Here is a 25,471-nt window from a genome sequence, read left to right as displayed (position 1 = left end):
TTATTGTTTTAATCGTAATGCGATTATGAAATTTCGTTCAATTATTTTTAAAAATCAATATTATACTTTTGCATTTTGAAATTTGCTACAATATTTTATAATATTATCATTATCATTAGAAAAAATGCAAAAATGTATTGGGCGTCGAAAATTATCTAATCTCCACCATAAATTATTGTAAAAAATAATTTATGAGTCAAAATCCAAGAAAAAAATTTTAATTTTTTGATAGTCATTTTTTAATTTTTTTAAATAAGTTTATTTTATTTTAAAAATCGGTTTTTAATCGATTATTTTTTTTTTATTATTATTTAATTAAGTGATTATTTTTGTAGTCCTTGAGCATCAAATTCCTAAATACAACCTTGCATCGCGGTACTGCGGGATACAAAGTGGTATTATTGAATACCTATAATGGCTATTACAAATAAGTGCACGCTCCGCCGACGGATATATGGATCGCGTATCCTGCTGCTGTCCGTGTGCTCACTGACCATATCTATACACACACACACACACACATATATGTGTGTTGTACACTATCAGCACATAATATAAGAGTATAAGGATGAAAAAGCGCCATTACTGTGATGACCCGAATGCTGAAACCCACTTCGGTGCCCGTATATCACGCACGGCGAATTCCATCAATCGGCGGTCGTGTCTGTGACTCGCTCGCCCTTCTCACGACCACGCACCAAACCCGCATTTCCATTCGAAAACGACCGGCGAGCGAGTGCACCTAATGTATATTATAAGCTCTCACGTTTTACTGCGACGTAGTTGCACCGCCACCACCGCCGCCGACAGGTTCTTTAAGATTAATTGTTGTATTATGCAGTTCGGGTTTTGGTGATGTAAATCCTATTAGTTCGGCACCGTTGCGGAGGGCGTGCGGTCCGCGCGTACCTATAACATACACATATATATATATATATACAAGCTATCCGCACTACGATAATAATAATATATATTACGCCGTTGTACGTTTCGAGGAGGGTTTCATTTTATTTTTATTTTTTGTTTTTGGCCGCGAGTTTTAATTAAAAACAAAATCGCACGCAGTTTACGCCACTGTGCAGTTTTCGCGAGCGCGTGTGAAAAAGACAGATCGAACAATAGTAAATAATTATATGATAGAAACACAACAAACCGCGGTTCTGCCGGACGAGCTTCGACAATAATTGAAATGTCCTTTATATTATGCACCACTGCAGCAGCTGGTATAATATATGCGTATAATAATATTATACGTTTGAATGTTAATTGCTTCATTTTCCGCCAACGATTTATCGATGATAAATTAACGCTGTCCCAACATATGTCACACTAAAAATGGCTCTTGTGTAGGTACCGTATTATTTAACTATAAAATAATAATATACAATGATATATACTAACACGTATATTGTCCTATAAAATCGTTTATTATGTCGCATTATAATGTCGTGTTTCGTGTAGTAATTAGTAGATATACTGTGTCATTTTTAAATAACGAAGAATAATCGCGGTGTTAATATCATTACAATATTATATACATAAGCACCCACCAACGTACTTGAAAAATAAGAGCGAAACTTTTATTTGTAACTCGCCTCGGACACCACACGCCGATAACCCATCACTATTTTTCATTTTATCGTGCGTCATCGGGATATCGAAATTATTCAATCAGGTTATTTTTCTCCTTGATTGCACACTGCGCACGTAATTGAATAATCTTTATAAAATATGTTCTATAGTCCTATTGTCAAATACCTTTAACTTAATCTGCAAAATTGGAAGAAACTCTGAGCAAATGAAACATTTACATTATTCATGATGGATTGGGTTTCGTATACTTACTAGTTAAAAATATTTTTACCGTTATTGGATCGACACGTTTACCACAAATATTTTGAGCCTCTATTATAAGATTTTAATATTGTGTGTTATATAAGTTATAGGAAAACTAAACTTTTTCATTGTTTGATGGAAGGTATTCAGTCAGTTTCGTTGTGATGGTTCTCATCCTTGTTCGCCATCACCATTTTTCGTATTTTAATATGTTTCTTAAAAACTTATTGCATTTGATATACTTGGGTGCAATAATTCCAATAAATCATAGTTTCAAGTACTTCAACATTAATACAAAATACATCACGTTAATTTTGGTATACCTTAAAAAATAGACCACTCTGACAGTAATGTACCTATTTCACCTATCGATAACGCCGTATGATAATCATATTGTATTAAAAATGTGTCGAGGTAATACTATTGCAGCATTATCAGTATTATTATAATACAAACTATATTACTACGAGTACATAGCATATAATTATTATATTTGGTATAATACGGGTAAGTGGGTATGTTGAGTTAGTTGTGATAGAAAATTTGATTTATGGAGTTTTCAAAATCTATTTACTTAAAGACTATATTTTCAAATTCTTGAGAATTTTTGTGTTACTTGTAAAGTATTTTGTAGAGATACAATTAAAATTCGAACGAGTAGTTTAGTTTTTAGTTGTTTAACTTTGTGTATCTAAGGATAATAGGTCTATACAATAAGTTTGGAAGAATTTGAAAGTGATTTAATTTGAAAATGTTAGTAATTAATATTAATTTATCAACATTAATAATCTTAATATAAATATTTTAATAACTGAAAAATTACACTCGTTTGAATTTTTAATGAAGTCCATTAAAATTGTTTAAAATGTTATCCATTAAATAATATACAATAAAAAAGGAGATTGTTATTTGAAAAACAGAAGTTTGTATAGTCATAGGACTTCTAAGATCGTTTTAGTACAACAAATCTCAAGAACTTCAAAATAAAGTCTTTAAGTAGGGTTTATTTAAATTTAAACAAATTTATTATCAAATAAAAAAATGGAAGTAAACATGGATGGTAAACAGTGAATCATCCTGTATATAAAATAAACATACTAGATTTGAATCGAAATATATTAAAACTGTACACAGATTAGACGATAAATTAAAACTAAACGCAATTTATTATGTTAACATTAAACGGCGAATATTCGTTATAATAATAAAGGAAAACTATTTGTTAAATAATAGATTTGCATAGATACATCAACATTTTTAAAAAAGTATTGTGGTTTAGGTCATGAAATTAAAATGTTTATTGGATATGTCGCCGTTTAAAAATTAAAATATGACATTTAGACAGTGGTTTCAATGACAAACATGTATAAGGACCAAAAATAAATACAACGTAAAACGTTAAAATTGCATGTGTCTATTTTAAATTTTCCAAAAATAAATATTTTGAAATAGGTAATGAACGACAACGTTCATTGAATCAATCTATACGTTGTTCTCGTAATATATTATAATTGGTATACATCAATATATTTTCCCGTCAATTGGCACATATTTTGTTTACACTCCCAAACTAAAATCAGACGTATACTTCACGAATGAACCACTTTGTATTGATGAGAGGGTAAAAGTTTAAGTTATATTATAATACTATGTTTACGTGTCATCGCAACAACAGCGTATTCAAGAACAACAATATGTGGATTCGCGAAGTGATTGACAGCAAGTGGTAGTAGATACCTATATAAGTTATAACCACAAAAATAAAATATTCTATGTTATGCCGTGAACGGCAGTTCACTGTGGCGGCGCATGGCTGGCGATTAACAACAGAAACCCGCGACCTCATACATTATTATTATTATTATTATTATAATTATTACTATTACTACATCGGTTTGGCGCCATGACCATTGATTCCAGCGACTCCGCGTGCGAGACTGTACAATATATTATTGTGTGCGTCTTATATGTACACCCACCTCCGCCCACGCAGATCGGTTGCGTTGCCGGTAGCAACCGAGACGGCTTTCCTCCGGTAACGCGTGCGACGGTATACAGCGGTTCGGGTCTTCTGTCTTTGATTCCTGCAATTATTATTCACCTACCCGCCCGTTTTGTTCCGTCCAAAGGGTTCTCTGTTCTGGATGATAATAATAGTATTATGACGACTACTGTGCGTGTCACGACTTGCGAGTTTCGCGGGCGGGTGTAGACGCAGCAGCCCTCGAGGGTGGTTATAAGGGCTGAGTATGATTGTGATTCACTTGATTGTGAATATTATATCATATTTCAAAATAAATAGCGCGCGCGCGTATTTGACATGTATATTATTATTATTATTATTATAGCGGATATAGGTACCAGCGCCGGGTCTAGGGGAGTACAAGTGTGGGGTTCCTCGCCTCAAGCGCCGTTTTACAGTGCGTCTAGACATTTATTTGAAAAATGAAATACACCGAGAATTTAATTTTAAAAACTGAAAATTCCCAAACTATAAAAAAAAAAATGTATTATAATATTATCACTTATCGTTTATAATTTATTTGGAGTTGTAGTACCGTAACTATAGAGTATAGTGACTGTATACCCATAAAGTAGGTAGGTAACTATAGCTGTATCTGTGTTATTACTTTGCTATACAATATATTCGTATACAAACTAAATCCGAATGTATACGATAAAATTACAAGAACAATGTTTAGTTATTATGATAACAATATTGTTGCAGAAGCCTAAAAAAATTAATTAAAAATATTTAATTCACGCCTAATTCTAGATTCTAAGCACGGCTATTATATTATTTTATTTTATCTGTCATCGCGCCTTGGAGCAGAAAGTATTTTAAACATATTAAACATCGAGCATATAGTTGCTGGTAGCAAAATGTCAGCAACTTTTAATTGGAAAAACTAAAAAAAAATTCAGAAAAAGAAAAATATTTACGCATCATCAGATTCTAATAAAAATATTGTTTTTTTGTATAATTCATTAGGTAATAGCTATGATAGAAACTTTAAATTTTCACCCAAATAGCCTAACTAATTTTTTATGTGTCTATAGTATAGTTCTCAAAGTACTAAAGTTCTTTTTGAACTATAAATAAATATTTTCAATTTTTTTTTATAAATATTGAAAAAACATTTTCGCTCAGTGAGAATGTTTGAAAATGTAATTCACGGTTGCTCAAATGTTTTGGTTAGATTTTAAAAATATTAAAGATACGTAAGCACAATTTTTTTTATATAAAAATTCAGTTTAAATTTGAATTATTATTCATACCGTTCAGTGTGGCATCTATGATAGTATGATCTGTATTTACTTAAGTATACATTATAATTATTTTATAATGAATGCATTTTTGTTGTCAAAAATTAGTTGAATCTACCGTATATAACTTATAGAAAAATAAATTACTAATATAAAGCATTACAATCATTACATCTATAATATATTAGTCCTTAAAAATTCGGCTTAGGTAAAGATTTTTTTCAATTGATGGCGGTACTTTGAAGTAGTTTTATGCCTATACAATGATTTATTACTGAATTCAAATTTAAAACTTTCAATATTATTTAACTATTAAATACTAAAAATAAGTACTTTTAAAGCTAATAACTTTAGAGTAAAAATGATTATATTTTAATTAAAACTTAATTTTAAATTTCATTCATTACTCATAACACATAACAATTTAAATTGTGCATTTTTTCCTAAGTGCTTATCATAACAGTTTAAAGTACTTTATAATGTATCAATGCTCATACTATATCTCAAATAAATTGATTAAATTATTGTTCAATGATAATAAATGTAATATATCATTATCAATTTATTTTCATCGTTTAAATTTGATAATAAAACAATTCATTATAAATATTTTAGTATTTATAATCATTAATCAATGAAAAAAACCCAATCAAATTAAAATAACTTATGAAGGTATTACCTATTAAATACTATTTACCTTTTTATCTTAGAAACCATAAAATATACAATAAATTATTCAAGTATTCTTTATTTAATTTTTTCAAATATAACAATCATTATTTTGGTGATATTATGTCATTCAACAATAGTCAATATATTAATCAATGGCTTTAACTAATTTAAAAAAAAAAAAAGAACTGAAACAATTATAAATTCAAAACTTTTAAAAATGATTGAATTAGGTAATGAAGTAACTAAGATAAAATAAACATTATACACCTACTCTAAAAATAACAAAGAAATACTCAACAAATAGGTATAATACAATCATTTTACATTTTGACTAACTAACTAATTTTTTACACACAGGAAAGTATCATCAAATTGCTTCAATTCTACTTTCAAGAAATCTGCTTTATTTCTTAGAATCTTTGCAATTTCAGTAGATTTAGTTAACATGCTGAGTTCTCGATCCAAATTTTTCATTTCTTCATTTAAATCAGTAGCTGATTCATCAACCAATTGACACAATCGTGCAAAAGTAGTAGAAAGTTCCTGTTGTACTTGATGGCTACAATTTGCAGATGTGAGATCTACAATTAAACGGAGCTTGGCAGTAGCATGATCAACATATTGCCTTTTAAATTCTCGTTCTTTTGCTTTTGTTGTCCAAGACAAACGCTCATACAGATAAAGCACTCCGTAAATAGCACCTGTAGCTATGATTAAACGCCATCCAACTGTTTTTAGCATCTAAAAAAGAGAAAATTCAAATTCCATTCAGAACACAAAAAATGTTTAATACTTACAAATCCTGCTAATACAAGTCCTCCCACAGTACCTTGAGTACCAACAGACGCAGCTACAACACGAGATATCATGGATAAATTTTGTTCCACAGCTAAACTACTGAATGAACCATCAACAGCACTGGTTGATGGATTGTGAGATGGGGACTAAAAATAATAATGTTACAGTTACAATGATGTTTGAACAATTAAAACTAAAATAATATTTAAAATTAACTAAAAATATTTACTATTAGAACCCTTGATTGATTACGTGACCAATTAGCTAATGATGATATACGAGTAACTAATTTGGATAAGCCCCAAGAGAATTTGAACTCAAGCTGTTCATGAAAATCACCACATAGATTATCACAATGTAAACGATATAAAACTTCAAATGGTTCACGTTTGGGATTTGTTACATTTATATTTCGTTTATCTTCTGGCAATAACGTTGACATCTTATCAATCATTTCTCTTTGGCTTTGATCTATATTCATAGCCAATGCAGTGGATAGTCTAGCTCGTAAATTGCTACCAAGACCTGCTTCCACATGGCTATGGAGTTCTTTTTTATAAACATTTAAAACTAATGCTTCTGGGTGAAATGGTAAATTGAATTCATCAACTAAAACCGATAATCTGCGAATTTCATCATTCAGCGCTTTAGATACCTAAAAACAAAATAAAAATACAAATAGTTATTTAATAAACATTTGGATAGTATAAAGTAAATTCACTTTATCCTCCACATCATCAACCATTTGATGGATTTTCATTTTCATTTGATTTGTTATATTTATAAGTTGTTGTTCAGTAAAATTCAATTTTTCTTGAAATTCTTTTTTCTGACACATTTTTAAATTTGTTTGTTCTTGACTTCTATTGTAAATTGTTTCCATAATTTTAAGCATTTCTCTAAAAATAATACAAGAACTTTTAGTATTAAAATAATGCAAATTATTTAAATAATATTTTAAATGTTTATTCTCTATACTTCTTCACATTTAAATGGAACCTTGGTTACTGATTAATGCTTATGAACATAGATCTACTATAGAACAGGAGCACAGAGCTAACTATACTCTGTTCCAAAAGAGATTATACCAGGTGGCGACCGATTTAAGTCCAGCAGTACACACCGCCTACATAATGGCTAACCTAATTGATGTAAGAGGAAAAGTGTGGATAACTGGTGTATTCTCTTTTAGAACGGAGTATAAGTAGGGGTGATAACTAGTCACCAGGGAAGTTTCTTCTTAAAATTAATACAAAATGGAGTATAAAGAATAAAAATTGTAATTACTTTTTTATAATAATATTTTATAAATTTTTCAAATATATGAGTAATGTTAGTAACATTAGCATTAATAATCGATAAAAATCTCACTTGACTAAATGTTTCCCTTGCTGTGAATGATTTAAAAACTTAGTCTTGATTGCAGATTTTGAGATACACTCCTCAAATCTACGTTCAAATTCTTCAAACTCCATATATCTAGCACTAAAACCTTCAGCTAATGCTCCACTATTTAGAGGTAATCCATTACGTTCTTTAACACGAGCCTGCAACACTTCTTTAGCAGAAATAAAAAATATACGAGACACTGCTTCTTCAGGTGTGCAAACTTTCAGCTCCTTTACTAAGAAATCCGTAGCACGCTCCATATGTTGTTTACGCACCTAATAAAATTATTTAAATGATAAATTGTTGAATAATTTTTTTTTTAAACAAGCAAAATAAAACAATCATTATAAAACTTCAAACTTGAAATTGTAAAATGTTGATATATACTTATATATACTTGTATTACAAACATAACACAATAATTATTTTTTTAGAAAAATTTGGCAAAAACAATGCTTTTCTTACCTGGTCTTGGCTATTAAACTGGATGGAAAGATAATAACATAAAAAAGGATAGGTATTTAATAATAATATTTACTTAAATATGATCAGAAAATTTACCTGATCTAAGAACTCTGGTTCGTTAGCAGATGCATCCCAGCGATTGTTTAATATAAATATATTTGGCTTTGATAATTTTGTTGAAACCTTATGAAAAAAATTTTTCTCCTGGAAAGAATATAATTTGTATTGTTAGTATAGATTTATAGCTGATTATTATTATTAAAAAATCTAATTTTGAAATTATAGTTTTATAAGTTCAATTATATAAATTATATTGTAATTAAAACAATGCAATTTACAATGTCTTCCAAAATGACACACAAATAGTGATATATTATTATTACTATCGTTATTTTTAATATTTTACTAGAAATGCAACCAAATATACTCATCAAATACATTGCAATTTAAATTTAATATAGATTAAAAATTGTTTTATAAAATAAATTATTTCAAATTTAAAAATTATAAACATCATTGTGTTCTTGTAAGAAACACTTTAAGTTAAATTACAGTTTAAAACCACAATAATTCAAAATTATAATTACCATTCTACTAAATTTTTTCAACTAAGAAAAAGTAAAGCTAAAATGCTTTTAAAATTAAACTCTATTTTGTAATTAATTAATTAATTAATTTATGGAAAAATAACTTTTAAACCAAAAAATGAACAATTTAAAATGTATTAAAATTTAAACATTTAATGAAAAACAATAAAACAAAAATAATATAAATCATACTTTTGCTAGTATATTGACATACACTTGTATAATAATATTTAAATTTTTAAAGTAATTTCATTCAAATTAATGAATTAAAAAAATTATTCTTGACAAAAATGTATATATTTTTTATACTATACTAATATAAACATAATATATATTATATATATAAAGTATTATAATCAGATCAATTTTGATTATTAACCGTTTAACATTTAGTTTTTAATTATTGTCATGAAAGTCTATGTATGATAAGAAAAATGACCTCAGGTACTTTTTTAACTAATTGATTTTTCTCATTAATTTATTATTGAATAAAACACATTATAAGTATCATGGCAATATAGACTATAAGATTAATCAAAGTTAACAAGCAACAATAAAAAATAAGACGATGAAACAGAACAACTTAAAAAGAATATTTTGTAATATGAAATAAGGAATAGAAGTAAATGTGCATAGGTCCCTGGTATAATAGTGATACAATCATCAAACTGCTACGATCACAGACATTTTAATTAAATATAATAACATTTATTTGTGTCATCTGTGACCGTCATCAGAACTATTGAACAGAGCCAAGCACCAGGGTCCTAATAATTTAAACAATAACAAATGCATTAAAATAAAACTATTTATATTCATATAGTCTAATAATATATATGATTTTAGTTTAATTATAAATTTATTTATCATATTTTTTTTTAAATAATATATTTTTGATTGTTAAATATAGAATAATGATATTTAACCTAACCAGGGGTACCACTAAAAATGTTGGTATATTAACTCAACTAGACTTTAAATACTAATAAAATACTACATTAAAAATTGTTGAAATATTATTTATAATATACACAATTGACTTACAGTAACCATCAATGTTGATTCAGCATTAGCCACTAGCACAAAAACATCGGCATCAATGCAATGTGCATCAATCCAATCATCCAAATGTGGTGTAACATCTACTCCCGGAGAATCAACTAAAGCTACATCATCTCTTAATAAGCTACATTTGTCTTTTGGCCAATATACATGTACCAATTCTTTTTCATTCAATTGTTTTTCATAATTCAATGCATGTGCCAAATGTGTAACGGACTAAAAAATAAATTTTATAATTTAAAAATTAAAACATTAATCAATAATAAACCACTACTTACTTCTACATTCTGTTTTTCATTACTACCTTCAGTAACTAAGTATGCATCACCAGTTTGAGACCCTTCAACTTGCAGAAAACAATTAGTTGTATGACCAATACCACTTGGAAGCACTTTTTCTCCCAACATAGCATTTACAACTGTACTCTTTCCATTGCTTGTTCTAAATATTGTATTAATGTTTAAATTAACATTTAATCGATAAACTAATATTTAATAAGATATATTATAATAATAATTTTAGACTCCATATAAACATGTTTAATAAAGAGTGTGAATAAGCTCAACACATTAGCTGCGTAGCATGTTTTAAGTTTATTTGTTGTTACACTAAAAAAATTGTAGTTTAAAAAAATAAATTTTAAAACATCAATGAACAACTTGCACATAGTGATACATTTTAAATAATACTTGTATACTCTATTTCAAATAAGAACAGTCTTTGGCGGCCAACGTGTGTGCGTGGGCGTGGCTTTACAATACAGCTGCCACAGAGTACGTGGGAGGTAGGTTAGGACAAACGGATGTTCTCTGACCACCAGCCGACGTAAACTGGTTGCCGCCGAACACTATTCTTATTTGGAATAGAGTATAAAAGATACTAACAATAAACCAGTAGTTCAGTTAACATAATTCAGCATATACAAACTATGAATTAACACCATTTAGTGTCATCAACAGTGAACATGTAAAAAAATTTTTTTTAACTTCATAATACTGTGATTTTTCAATTTTAATTCTTAGCAAGAAAATATAAACAAATTCATGTAATTTGCTTATCTGTTAATAGTGAATAACGCATGTAATATTTATAATATAGTGAAACCTTCTCGACAAACATCTCTAAACAGTTAACAACTCTAAATAGAAAATGTTTTTCGTGATCAAACTACAACTGAACTCTCTGAAGAGAAGAAAACATTTTAGAGACCGAGAGTATCAGGCTCTTAGAGTTTTCAGCGTATTGGTAAATTTCAAACCAAAAGTACACAAACCTGCCAAAAAAAGCAACTTTCATATGATCACGTGTCAACACTTCACAAATTCCTTTGACTTTTGATCTATAATCCAATATGGATTTTAATTCATTTCCATTGATCACATCAGGACATATTTTATTCACATCTAAAAAAAATATAATTATAACTATAATATGAATAAATAAAAAAATTTAGAATTTTATGAATGTATCAATGATAAAAAGTGTTATACTAGGTTTGAAACATAATACATTAACATTAATATTTTGATTTTTTTTTTTTTAATACGTGTTATAATATGATCTAAAATTATAATAGTTTATCACTAAGGAATGTTATAAACAATCAAGAAAAGAAAATATTATTATTGTCTAAGCAAAATTCTACTGTTCATAATATATAATTTAATACCTATACATTTTTATTTTAAATTATTTTAAATTTTAATTATATTTGTATATATTAATATAACTATTATTAATTGACCAATATATAATAAGATTTATAGAAAATTTGTATGTAAGTGCAATAGAAATATATTTATTAACATCATAACCTAGCTACCATTAAGACTGACAAAGATTGTTTCGGTTGTTTATGATAAATAATCTGCACAATTTATTAGTCAATTTATAAAACACTAGATCATAACTCATTAGCTATAACCTAATAAATGTTAAACTACAGTGCAATAGAACATAGAATGATTTTCCTAACTCCCTCTTTTTAAATAGAATACATTTTACAATCTACTAAGCAAAATAAAATAAGACACTGAAAAGTAGATTATAAATAAAAGTTCCATTGACATATTAGTATTCAGCATAAACATTTTCTATACTCTATATTTCATAAATATCCAATAACTATCCATAATAAATTAGTCAAAGAAAGAGTCTTACATAAATATATAATATCTATAAGGTAGTATAAAGAAACTATAATAAATTGTTAACAAATTTAATAATAATTACCAATCATGCGTTCAGATGCGTCAGCCACATAGTCTTGAATATCAACAAAAATGTTATTGATTTGTTTTTTAGCTTGGCCAAAGACCTGTAAAGGTGAAGAAATTTGTTCATCTGTTAATGGACTACGAGGAGCCACTAAGGAATCACCAAATCCAATTGTGCGATTTATGTAAGCAGCCATTTATGAACAAACTATGAAAGACGATGATAACATGCAAAGCTCAAATGCTACCTGCCAAAAAACAAGAAAAAACAAACAAAACAAATTAGAAATAATAATTGATAAAATAACTTAAGAAACATAAAAATAATATAATATGTGGTTGAGTGAATACCCTAAAATAAAATATATCCTATAGGTACTTTTAATATCGTGCATGTTTATAACTTTGGAATCATACCTGTTTATTCCAAGACATTAATACTAAACAAATAGAATGTTATTATTCATTTATAAAATCAAGTGAACTTTGAATGGGTCATAGTTGCATCATATATATTAAATAGATTAATCTTGGTCTAGATGGGGTAAACTTTTGGACCATAATCCAACACCCCAATTTATATCGGAATGGTTGTATCATAGATACTTACGTTAATCGATTTGAGAATATGTCAATTAAAATAACCAATATAAAGTCGGTGGTCTATCTTCAATTGAAATCGTATAATACAATTACAAAACTCATATTTTCCACAGAATAACAATAACGTCAACACACAATGTTACCGTGACAAAAAATGAATATTACGCCGGGTTTTTTTTAATATCTTCTTTTTCTACGACGTTTTCTTGGCAGTTTTTTGCAAAAGAAAAATAAATATTAAATTATTAAATCCGTGCGGTCCGTGCCTAGAGATAGCGTAAAAATGATAATAAGAAATACGATAAAACTGAACAGGTTGACCAAGAGCATAAAAATACTACTACTACATGACGGAGAAATATTCATGCACTTGTTGGTGAGACTGTGTGCAAGCACCACAGCCGATATTGCACAAGGCGGCATTTCGTTTAGCCCATCATCGTGGTTGTAGTAGATTGGTTCTATTTACAATTCTTTGACCAACGACTGACTACTGACTGCAACTACATAGTCTTCAACCGTGGATCAACAACAGGCACTCGAATTTCTGTATTTGGTACACGATTTGCTAACAATAATTTTAACCGCAACAGTCGGTGAAATAATATCTTTTTATTCTATCGAACCAAGAATCAGAATCCACGTACCGTGCCTTATGCATACCTGTCTAACTAAACGCTTATTATCTCCGACCGACAAACGCTCTCATTTTAATCTAAATCTCATAAATCAATGTCTAAAGATATGCACAGGTACCTACGATTTTTGCTATTTATTTCTACGAGATATTTATAGCCAACAGGTTTGTTCTGCCGACTACCGCGAACCACATACTGCAAATGACGGTATTTGCACGAACCATGCCATAGTCAAGAACGCGCTGATATAACGTGACGGTGGCGGTGGCTAATCAAATCTCGTTAGAAGCGTTTTGCTGAGCGCCTTCGAGGACCGTGCAAGATCGTCGTGACCCCTCTAGCACACCCGGTCGTTTTAATACTACAGCATAGGTCGAGTCTGGAAAAAACTGAGCGCTTAACTATGTATATTAAGTTGCCAATACAGTAAAACATTTTCTTGATTTTTTTTTTTAAAAACTATATTATAGTATATATTTATTGTATTTGTAAATTCTTCTGATTAAATCACGAGCAATGACATTTTATATTACCTAACCCTTTCTTTTTAATTTAATCTGGGCATACGCCGCTTACCTCGCTTGCCCTGACTGCACACCACCGATGCAAGTGTGGTATACACCTACACTTCGGGGAGAGGTATTCTTGATTCTTATGACCATTTTGCAAATTCCTGTTCATCCATCATATTCTATTGCTGCTACAACACTCTTTAGTACCTATATCTAGTTGCTTATTTTTCTCAGTCTTCCCGGTGTATTCTTACAAGTAATGTTCTTCTCGATAGTTCTAAGTTCTAACTACTATCTAATTGTTGAACCTATTTTGCTGCCTTTTCTTTTAAATCTCTCTTGCAATAAGCTTTGACAATTTTTAACGATTTTCTAAGTCGTTAGTTTTTAATAATTGATTTATATACACAAAAATAAAACAATAATTCATTTTAATTATAAAATTTATTTTTTAGTCCGTTACACATTTGGCACATGCATTGAATTATGAAAAACAATTGAATGAAAAAGAATTGGTACATGTATATTGGCCAAAAGACAAATGTAGCTTATTAAGAGATGATGTAGCTTTAGTTGACTCTCCGGGAGTAGATGTTACACCACATTTGGATGATTGGATTGATGCACATTGCATTGATGCTGATGTTTTTGTGTTAGTGGCTAATGCTGAATCAACATTGATGGTTACTGTAAGTCAATTGTGTATATTATTAATAATATTTCAACAATTTTTAATGTAGTATTTTATTAGTATTTAAAGTCTAGTTGAGTTAATATACCAACATTTTTAGTGGTACCCTGGTTAGGTTAAATATCATTATTCTATATTTAACAATCAAAAATATATTATTTAAAAAAAAATATGATAAATAAATTTATAATTAAACTAAAATCATATATATTATTAGACTATATGAATATAAATAGTTTTATTTTAATGCATTTGTTATTGTTTAAATTATTAGGACCCTGGTGCTTGGCTCTGTTCAATAGTTCTGATGACGGTCACAGATGACACAAATAAATGTTATTATATTTAATTAAAATGTCTGCAGCCATTTATGAACAAACTATGAAAGACGATGATAACATGCAAAGCTTAAATGCTACCTACCAAAAACAAGAAAAAAAAACAAATTAGAAATAATAATTGATAAAAATAATATAATATGTGGTTGAGTGAATTTTTGGTTAGTTTGTTTTTTTTATTTTTATGTTCAAACAATTTCATGTTATGCAGATACAAATACATTTATTCAAAAACTAAGAATGATATAATATTAAAAAAATGTTATTAATGATAAATATACCTGGATGTCAGTGAATGCAGTAAAATTAGTCCATGCTTCCTAATGATCTTTATCAAATGGATCTTCAATAATTGATACTATTGTTAAATGGAAATTATTTAATGATTATTTGTAAAAGTCTCTTAAAGTTTCAGTTGAGATAATTTGACTTTTGTCTTATCTGTATGTCTTTACCTTATTTTTGAAATCCAAATCGTACTTTCCATCACTGAAATTATTAGTTATTGGAATTCATGTTATAAATCATATCATACATCATTAAAGCTATTATACAAACATTTAACTAAAATAAATTGCTTTACACCTGAAACTCAGAAGCAGTAACGTTCATTCCAATTTTAATTTTTCCCATATATCTAGCATTTTTAATAGCTGTTTCAATTAAACGCAAACATTCTTTGCTATCAAGAATATTTAGTGCAAACCCACCTTCATTACCAACTAATGTAAGTAATGTAACATCCAATCCATATTTACTATTTAGCCTTGATAACATTATTAAGATTTTGGTATCTACAGATCTCATTAAAAAAAGTTATTATACTGCCAAAAAAAGAAAAAATTATCATTCAAAAAAAAATTATCGTTAAAAATATATCATTGAATTTACGTAAATAACACTAAATAAGAAAAGTTCATAATTCAAAAAAGTGGACATAATACTTTTAATATAATATTTAAATTTAAATTTAAAACCCCATACCTATTTGCAACTATGGCCAAATACTTAAGTAAATTTTATGGTGCTTTATTTTTTATATAATGTTTGTGTACAATATTCAAATTTTCAACTTTTTGTAATTCTTCCTTCGATTTTGGTTTAATTATTTCTTTGGAATTGATAAACGGATTTACGATTAAGGCGTTAACCTAAATATTTCACAACGTTGCTTAAAAGTAAAAATTATATAGCGCGCGCAATCGTACGCCTAAAAAGGTACCGCCGATAAGGTTCGCGTGCAATCGTGTCGTACCCGTTTGTCGAGAGTGGTAAACTGAGTCCTGACTAATAATATTTTTCAATAGAATAATTTATAAAAAACAACGATGTACCTATTTAAAAATAACAATTCTCTACATTCAATGAGTACTATAAAATAACTAGTCACCAATTAATGATTATCGATTACCGATTTGCTTATTTAAATACATTCAAAATAGATACATATATAAAAATACATAGCAAAGAGGTAATTAAAATGAAAAAAAATAACAATAGAAAAAATATTTTTTTAAGACAAGAAATGTTGAAATATGAAAATAAAAATATTTAAAATTCATTAAGAACATATCAAACTACATTGTTACCATGTACATAATAACAATAAATAGAAATAAATAAAAAAAAATGACTTAAATTTGTATATTATATATTTAATTAATTGTGATTTTTATGTACAACTATGTAATGATTTATATTAAATATTAAAAACAAAAAAAAGCACATTTTTAACCACGCCAGTTATGTTAACATAACAGATAGTATTAAACCTGTAAAAGAGAGAAAGAAAATGTTCTGTTTTAGAAACTAAACATATTATAATCAGGGACTCAGTTTACCTTATACCTTTTCTAATCCGGGATTCAGTTTACCACAAAAACGGTATTTCGGACTCAATTTACCTAGCCCACCCCCCGTTTGTTCAGATGAGAACAATATACCTACAATATAGGTACATACCTTTCCCTATATATGTTGATATATAAATCTTTTGAATGGAAAAAGACAATAGATGAAACTACTTTATTATTATAAATAATTATGTAGTAAAATTAATGTTATAACATAAATTTTAGTCATTTAGAAGATTGTGATACCATTTCACTCTGAGATTTATTATGGCAAAAATATAAATTATTAGAAAAGTTAATACATATTATTATAAATTTATTATTTAAATATGTATAGGTATATTTTTAATCATAAATTACTATTTTAATTATCTACTGATTAGGTATAGGTACAGTGTAATAATATATTTTACGTTTTAATAGTATCACTGTAATAAAAATACAAAATTGAGTGTTTGCTTTTTCATAGAAACGAGTGTTTTCGTGAACTACCTATTCATTTGAAATTTGACTTAGTCATTCATCCAGATCTTAGCTAAAACCATATCATACTTAGTACTTATATTACCCTCAGGTGATTTCTTGGGTCACCAAGAGTTCTGGGAAAACCCTTGGGATTTTTAATTTCTTTCTATAATCGCCATCAAAAATTAATGAAAAATATAAAAGAAAAATCAGTGACCTTTAAAAAAAAAAATTAAATCGTAATCTAGGTAATACTCGTTAGTTTTCAATAAATATAAATGTATACCATATTTGACAGCATGTCGTCGTTCCAATAGAATAATGATGTACGACTGGTGCGCAAATCGGTTTTCAATGTGTAGGTATAAATCTATGTAATATGTAAGTATAAAATATTTGTACAATATATGGCCTCCCTTTGTACAGTGTAAATTTGTCGCTTTGCGGTTTGTTTATAATCGCATAAGTATTATAGGAAAATATGGTATATAAATACCGCGCACGCACGTCATGTCGAAAGTTGCTTCAATGTTTTTCAATAAACATCTGTAATGAAATTATACATTTATATCAACTACTTGTGTGCACAACAGTAACGAATAGAACTTTCACTGAATTTGATAATTTATTTTGGATTTAGTGGGTTAGCGAATATTTTTTTAATAGGGTAAGTACTTGGGTATGAATAATTTTTAAAATATTGAATTTAAAATAAAATGAAAATGATATAAATATTAAATTTTGATGCTTGATCAAATGGAAAATTATAAAATTATTTACCAATGTGAGAAGTCTATGATAAAATCGGATTAACTTTATACTGATAGTCGTATCCGCACATGCTCGTCGTAGCTAAGCTATAACCAGACATAAGAAGATATATTACTCCTAAAGTATTCCCCGCCTTAGTTGCGATAACACAATGAAAAAAAGTCACATGTTAACTATGTAAATTACTCATTAAATGCTCATATTCCACTTTTACATATCAATGCTAAACGACATTTTACTCCATTGTGACATCGTATGATTGAAAAAATAAATATAATAAGAGTATGTAATTTTTACCGTGGGTACATTTCACTAGTTTTATCTATATGACTATATCCTATGCCATAATAAGAGAAATAAGTTAAAAAATATATAGTATCTACTCTAGACAGAAAATCCTGAGCACGTTTATGGTCTTTAAAGAATATAGAGTATAATTTATTATATACATCAATAATACATTTAATGAATATAATATTAGGAAATATAGCTTTTTTTAAATTTTCCGGTTAAATTTTAAATATCTTATAGTATATAAGTGTCTTGGAGATTCAGGATCTTGGCTACTCATCCACCATTTACTAAACTTTAAAACTTCTAAAATTTGCACATTATCTTTAATAGATTAGTATAATAAATTTCGAACACTGATAATTGAGAGGGGGGTTAAACTCTATGATCTTTCTCCAATAGGTCTGCCAGTAGGTTTTACCTGCTTCTTAAATGTCAATACTTGGATATCACCGCCAGTCCAATTCACATTAATGTACTAAATAAACGTACACTTTTTGTATTATCAATATATTTATATATTCTTATATAATAAATGGATCAGGGACCACCGTGTTTTTGTAATCCATAATATGTAGAACCATAGCTGCAATGTCGACGCGAGGTTGCTTTAATAATATAGTACGGTATGTAATATAATATAACTTGTATATGTAGAGGCGTTGGATATAGGGACACATCAAGTATTTATTTTAATTAATTGCCATAATAATTATTTATAAACATTTAAAAAAATATTATTTAGAAATATGAACAACCAACAAGATATAAAGGAAACACGAAATAGACAGCAACGTAGTAGAAAAATGTGTGTAATTCAGCCAGTTTACATTTTCTATAAAAATATATAGAAATAAAAACAAATTCATTTTAAAAAAATTCATTAATTTATATTTACAAATTTTACAACTGCACATAACAATTATTCAATGATTTAATTCTCACAGAAAATTAGTATTATCCGACACTTTAAGATAACATGGTCAAATAGAAACACAATTAATTTAGGTAGGTACTGAAATTTAAAAATTGTTCCTGAAACATATAGGCGCTACTTTATTTATATAAAATAAGATAAATCGAAAAATACCTACCTATACAATAATAACATATATATATATATATATACCATATATTGTAATTTAAATCATTTTCATATATACTTTAAAAATATTAGATATAGAAATATATTTAACCTTTTTAAAAATAATATTACTTTTAATTTTTATGGTATTAAAGTTTAAATAATTTTAATACATGTCTTTGTAGTGTATTTATACAATGTTTATTTCTTAGACGTACTTTTTAGATTTTAGATTTCTCACGATCATACTATAGGCTGAATTTCCTTTACGTCCTTTTGTTCCTCATTATTCCATTTTTGCAATTTAGAACTTCCAAAAATCAAAAATGCAATTCCTGTTAATGAACAAAATGCCGCTGATACAATGAATACTTTTTTCCATTGTTCTATGGTTTGCTAAAAAAAAAAATAAGCTAAAATTAAACGATTTCATTAAAAAAAAAAATATATTGTAATCAGCATAATGGAAATTTATAATAAAATTGAAATTGTCTATAGTTTGTACAATTCAATCTTATTTATATGTAGATTATTATAATATTAAATATGATGCACTACTATTAATACCCTCAATATCTTTAACTTAAGATTAAACAATAATGTACTAATGTGAGTGTTTTACCCTATGGACGTGTATCTAAGAAATAAAAATATGAGAATGAGGACAATTTCCTAGATTATCATGCTTTCTAATATAAAACATCAACAGTAAATCTCCAATATTAAATACTTTTTAAATTACTATATTCACTATATTTGTATTTAATATAATTACTTATACACTTAACATCAATACATCCATATATTTATGAAACTAGTCAAATTTTATATCTATAATGAGTGAAATGTAGAAAAATTTCAAAAAATTACGAATTAGTAATTAAAAAATCACAATGATATAATACCTGTTGAAATGTGATCAATCCTACAATGTATGGTGATATACTAATGCAAAATATCACAATTGTTCCATTTATGCCTTGCAATACTCCTGCAAAATTTGGAGCTAAATCGACAATTCCTGGAAGTGCTCCTGAAGAAATCGCACCGCTTACGACCACCGCACACACCAAATTAAATATGACAAAGATATCGTTACATCCAGAATACGCAAACGTCAATATAAATAGGCCATGGACTATATTGCTGAAAACGCAAGCTAATTTGCGAACGTTCGTTATAGACATTATATTAGCTTTAATTAAATAATCACATAAACAACCAAAACTGAATGCAAATGGCCATAGAAACAAATGTGGTACACCAGACCAAATACCTGTCTAGTAATGAAAAAAATGTATTATGTCTATAATTTCAAGTAATGAATAAACAAACTTACCTGTTTCAAGTTGAAACCCAACACAAATTTAAAATACGTTGGTGCTTGGAGAGATATTGTGTACATTCCCCAGTTATAACCTATTTGTGATATAATGTTTACTATTAAAGGCAAAGACGTCAAAATTGATTTCCAAGGAGTTGAAGACTATAAAATCATTTTAAATATTATGAAAACATAAGTATTTTACCTAATGCAAATATAATATGAAGTGTAATAATAATATTATTCTACTTACGGATACATTTTTGACGATAGAGTTGCCTAGACTGTTTTCTATGTATTTTAGTTCTTTCTCAGTTATAGTTGGATGCGTTCTTGGTGAATCATATATAAGAAAAGTCCAACACAAATGCCATAGCAAACCAATTGATCCAGTAATATAAAATACACTCTCCCAACCCAACCAATCCATTAAATAACCACATACTATATAAGTTATAGCCGTTCCAACGGATGTACCTTCACAACACACGCGATAAACATATAACTTTTAAAATTTGTTTTTCTATAAAGTTTATGTAATTACAATTTTGGATTTTTTAAGTTTATATAATATTATATATTATGGGTAATAATTAATAAATAAATTATATTACAGTATAATATGATTCTATTATGGCATTTTGATATTTGAGTTACACAATATAATTAAGTAGTAATAGTATGTAAATGTACGATTTATACATAATATTAACAAATATCTGGTTATTCAACATTAAATCTAATAAATAAGCCGATAGCCTATGTGGGCATACGTATAATTTGCTGAGGCATATCTAATAATTATAAAAAAATGATGTAAGATATTAAATGTAATCTAGCACGTCTCTAAATACTAGGCCTGCTCGTTATATCATTTAAATAGTTAATTTAAGTCCATTATTAAGAACCCATCCAGCAATATTATGTTTATAAAAATAGAAAAATATTTCCATGACAGCTTGCCATAATTATTATACTTATATATACTTATAGTAGTCTTGCAAAGGATACTTTTTCTATTTTCAGAAAGTCAGAATAAATCAATAAAATAGGCATATGCCTATTGTAGATTAATCAAAAATCTGTTGGAGTGTATATTTCATATTATTTGCATTCATTATTTATAACCAAATTTCCATTCAGCTGCTTTTTTTTCAGGATCTTGGCCATAGAATAATATACTGTTTCATTCAAATACAGGTGATATAATATATTTATATTATGTAAGTGGGTAGAAATAATGAGAACAATATTATACTAATTACACTATTTGGGTCTTTGCCGAATTGGATAATTTTGTTATTTATTAAAAATAGATAAGTTGTTATAAGATATTTACACAAATATTTTCATTTAAATACATAAAAAAATGTAAATCGTTGTATATATTTTATCGAGTGATTAATTTCGAAATGCGAACCTCATATTGACAAAATAATTGAATTTTTCTTAAATGCCAGACCCAGAGTACTGAGCATCAAATCAATAAATTATCATATATATATATATATATATATTAACTAATTAAAAATTATATTCTATAACTAATTGTGAGTAAACTAAAGTAAAAATTTAAATACCTAAATATGCTGACACGAAACGGCTTCTTTCGTGAGGTGGTATCCATTTACCCGTCATCGTTTGCATTGATGGCCACTGCTAATCCAGCTATGAGGCCTTGAAAAATTCGTATTGAAATCAAAGCTTTGAAATTGAATTTGGCCGATAAAGGTATCACACAAGTAAGTAGAGCAACTAAACCATTACTGTAGCCAAATATGGATTTAGCGCCAAATTTTTGTGCTAATAAACCACCAGGAATTTGCAATACCATATGTAACCAAAAAAATGATCCCTTAGCCATATTTTGTTGGTGTTCATCCCATTCGAAATATTTGTCCTGAGGATAAACAAATCGAATCATTTTTTAATTAAAAATTAAAAATATTTAAAATATAATATTCTAAATAAAATATTTAATTTAAAATCAATACATTTAAATAGTTAAAAATTGATTTTCTGTTTTCTTCTTATTCTAATATTTTGTATTATAGCTACCAAATAGTGATCTGTATTGAATAATAAAATGTACAATATTAATACTTCACATATAAATATTGTTATTAATTCTTATTTGTCGTTACGTTTAAGTACATAAACAAAAAATTACCTACTACAGCTATTTAACAACAGTTTTTATTTTGTATAATATTAATAAATTATTATATTTTTATAACACTTTTGTATTTTTTTTTACACATGACTATTTATTATATCCAAGTCAATACATCATCATTTGTCGAAAGTGATATTAAACTTTTCTCATACTAAGAATTTGCTTTAGGTAATTTCTTAAATATTTTATTCAAGATAACTTTTTATTTAATATCGTATAACTGTAAAAGTCGTTAGAACACATACGGCACCAACTAACATCGCTATAGTAATTTTAAAGAAATCAGCATTGTAAAATTAGTTATAAACATCAATCATCAAGATTTGATGATTGTAAAATATACATGATATTTTTTTGTTACATGGATTGTTGATATAATGTTGTTTTATTACATAAACCTATTCTACCTATCTGTAAACAAAGGTTTACAGCTTAATATATACATGTAACATTGGTGGGGAATGATCACTTTTATATTTAAAATTTCACTGTGAATGATTTAACCTGGCTCAATTCATACCGGTTAGGTACTATCAAAATTTAATCAATATAAAAACTATTAAATACTTAACTAACAATAATAATTGCCTGAATACATACATTAATAATAAATTTACCTTTAAAATTTACAAAAAATAATATTATTTTAGCTTTTGGTATCTTTTTGTATTTTCAATCTTAAATTCGTAGTGTAACTAAAAATTTGAACATTGTCAAAACACATGCCATATATCACACGTATTTTATAAATATTTGTAAAAATAATACTTACATTATCTATACTAGTGTCAATTAGATATGAAGTATTCTGCAAAGCACTACGGTTTTCATAATATTCGATTTTCAATCCGCTTTTCACAATTGGTCGAACCATAGACACTATTGCTATGTTGAGATTCATTCGTAGCATGAAATTCATTCCAAATCCCCAAAAAGTCATGTACCATAATATTGTTCTTTCTAAAACATAATAAGTAGTTACGTTTTAAATTTTTAATAAACAATTTTTCCGACAATTAAGAATAATTCTATGTAAAATAAATATAAACTAATAAATCGAAACAATTACAAGTTAGTCACGATGAAATTCATAATTACGATTTTAATATTATTTAAAAATTTAAATTGACTTAGTTACTATTTTTAAACGCAATCAAAAGTTATTTAAGATATTTTACCAACTCTGCATGTTTTAACTGTTAAGTTTTTGCTTCACAAATATTTGATCGCTAAATATGCGTGAATAAATCACCACTATGCGATGCTAAATTAAACTGTTAATTGATACATTGCAAATATGATTATAAAATATGCAATCTTATTTTATTGCCGGATTACACGTGCAACTTGAAGAGCAAAACAATGTTAAAACCACAGTATATCTTTAATCTTTACCTTTGATTGTATAATCCTCGAAAATCCAATAGTTTCTTAATATTTTAACAGCTATATATTTATTAAGTCATGCGAATTATGACAGTTATGAATTTACGATACTAAATTATTTATTTTATATATAAAAGGACAATCTATTATTTTTCAATGATAACTAGAAATAAATATCCCTACGTATAATATACCTATAATGAGTTAGTATACAATATTATGAAATTGATTTTTATGATTTTATTTATACTCGCACAGATCAGAGTATAAATAAAATCATAACATTAGTCAAATTAGACATTTGAAACATTAGAAATTGCGATATTAATTAATTTGATATTTTATACTGATTGTAGTTATGATTTTTTGATTTTATAAAAATATATATTGTAGTATATCTAGCCAGTAGTTCTCAACTGGTGGTGGTACACGTCTTTGAGTAATTAAGAATATTAAACATTATATATTAAGACATTAATTAATAAACATGTATACAAATAAACAAAATATGTCCGATTTTAATAACGGTTTTTCATAACGAAGTACCTTCACATAGAATCCTCTTCACTCGTATGTTATAATTTATTTCACTTTATCTTGCTTATTGATAAATATTTTGTAACAGATAGTCTAGATACAAGATTATGTTTAAAAAAAAATTATATATATATAATGAAAACAAGTAACCCGTATGATTTTTATAATCATATCAATGAAGATATGTATTATTATTATTATTATTATTATTATTAAGACACAAATATTCTTTCAAGTGATATATAAAAGTTTTAAAAGCTTGTAGGTGGTATTGCGATATACTAATTTTAAAAACCACTGGCATATACCAAAAATAGATATATGTACAATTTAATTAAATTTAAATATAATAAAAAGTTTAAATCTTAAAATTATTTTTGATCTGTTTTGGATTTGTTTGGGCAATAGCTTTGTTTAAGCCTTGTAATAAATTTTCAAATTGTTTAACTAAACATGAACATTGTTATCAACATTTATTAAAAGTAAATCTAAAATTTTAAATACTATTTT

The 25,471-nt window shown here is 27.2% G+C and overlaps 2 protein-coding genes across 3 annotated transcripts; both read right to left on the bottom strand.

Moving 5' to 3' along the window:
• Positions 1–6,004: 6,004 nt before the first annotated feature.
• Positions 6,005–13,154, bottom strand: LOC113555984 (transmembrane GTPase Marf). Of its 2 annotated transcripts, XM_026960647.2 has the most exons (12): positions 12,903–13,154; positions 12,309–12,540; positions 11,350–11,479; positions 10,355–10,517; positions 10,059–10,292; positions 8,524–8,631; positions 8,428–8,445; positions 7,945–8,237; positions 7,295–7,472; positions 6,803–7,228; positions 6,573–6,719; positions 6,005–6,516 (listed from the first exon to the last, which is right to left on the bottom strand). In XM_026960647.2, exons 2-12 carry the CDS (start codon positions 12,487–12,489, stop codon positions 6,115–6,117), a joined length of 2,280 nt encoding a protein of 759 aa, XP_026816448.1. In that variant the 5' UTR covers positions 12,490–12,540; positions 12,903–13,154; the 3' UTR covers positions 6,005–6,114. The 2 variants fall into 2 exon arrangements, with proteins under 2 accessions (XP_026816448.1, XP_026816449.1); XM_026960648.2 differs by lacking the exon at positions 8,428–8,445 and having other exon boundaries at positions 6,006–6,516.
• A 6,502-nt stretch (positions 13,155–19,656) lies between these two features.
• Positions 19,657–24,325, bottom strand: LOC113557192 (vesicular glutamate transporter 1-like). Its single transcript, XM_026962561.1, is given in 8 exon segments — positions 19,657–19,934; positions 20,444–20,818; positions 20,878–21,024; positions 21,116–21,339; positions 22,443–22,518; positions 22,520–22,762; positions 23,811–23,998; positions 24,221–24,325. Coding segments are annotated over 8 exon segments (1,413 nt in total). The 5' UTR covers positions 24,228–24,325; the 3' UTR covers positions 19,657–19,781.
• Positions 24,326–25,471: the final 1,146 nt, after the last annotated feature.

The sequence above is a fragment of the Rhopalosiphum maidis genome, chromosome 1, assembly GCF_003676215.2.
Source record: "Rhopalosiphum maidis isolate BTI-1 chromosome 1, ASM367621v3, whole genome shotgun sequence".
NCBI lineage: Eukaryota > Metazoa > Arthropoda > Insecta > Hemiptera > Aphididae > Rhopalosiphum > Rhopalosiphum maidis.
The sequence above is the reverse complement of the archived record's forward strand: the minus strand, read 5'-3'. Positions and strand labels throughout refer to the sequence as shown.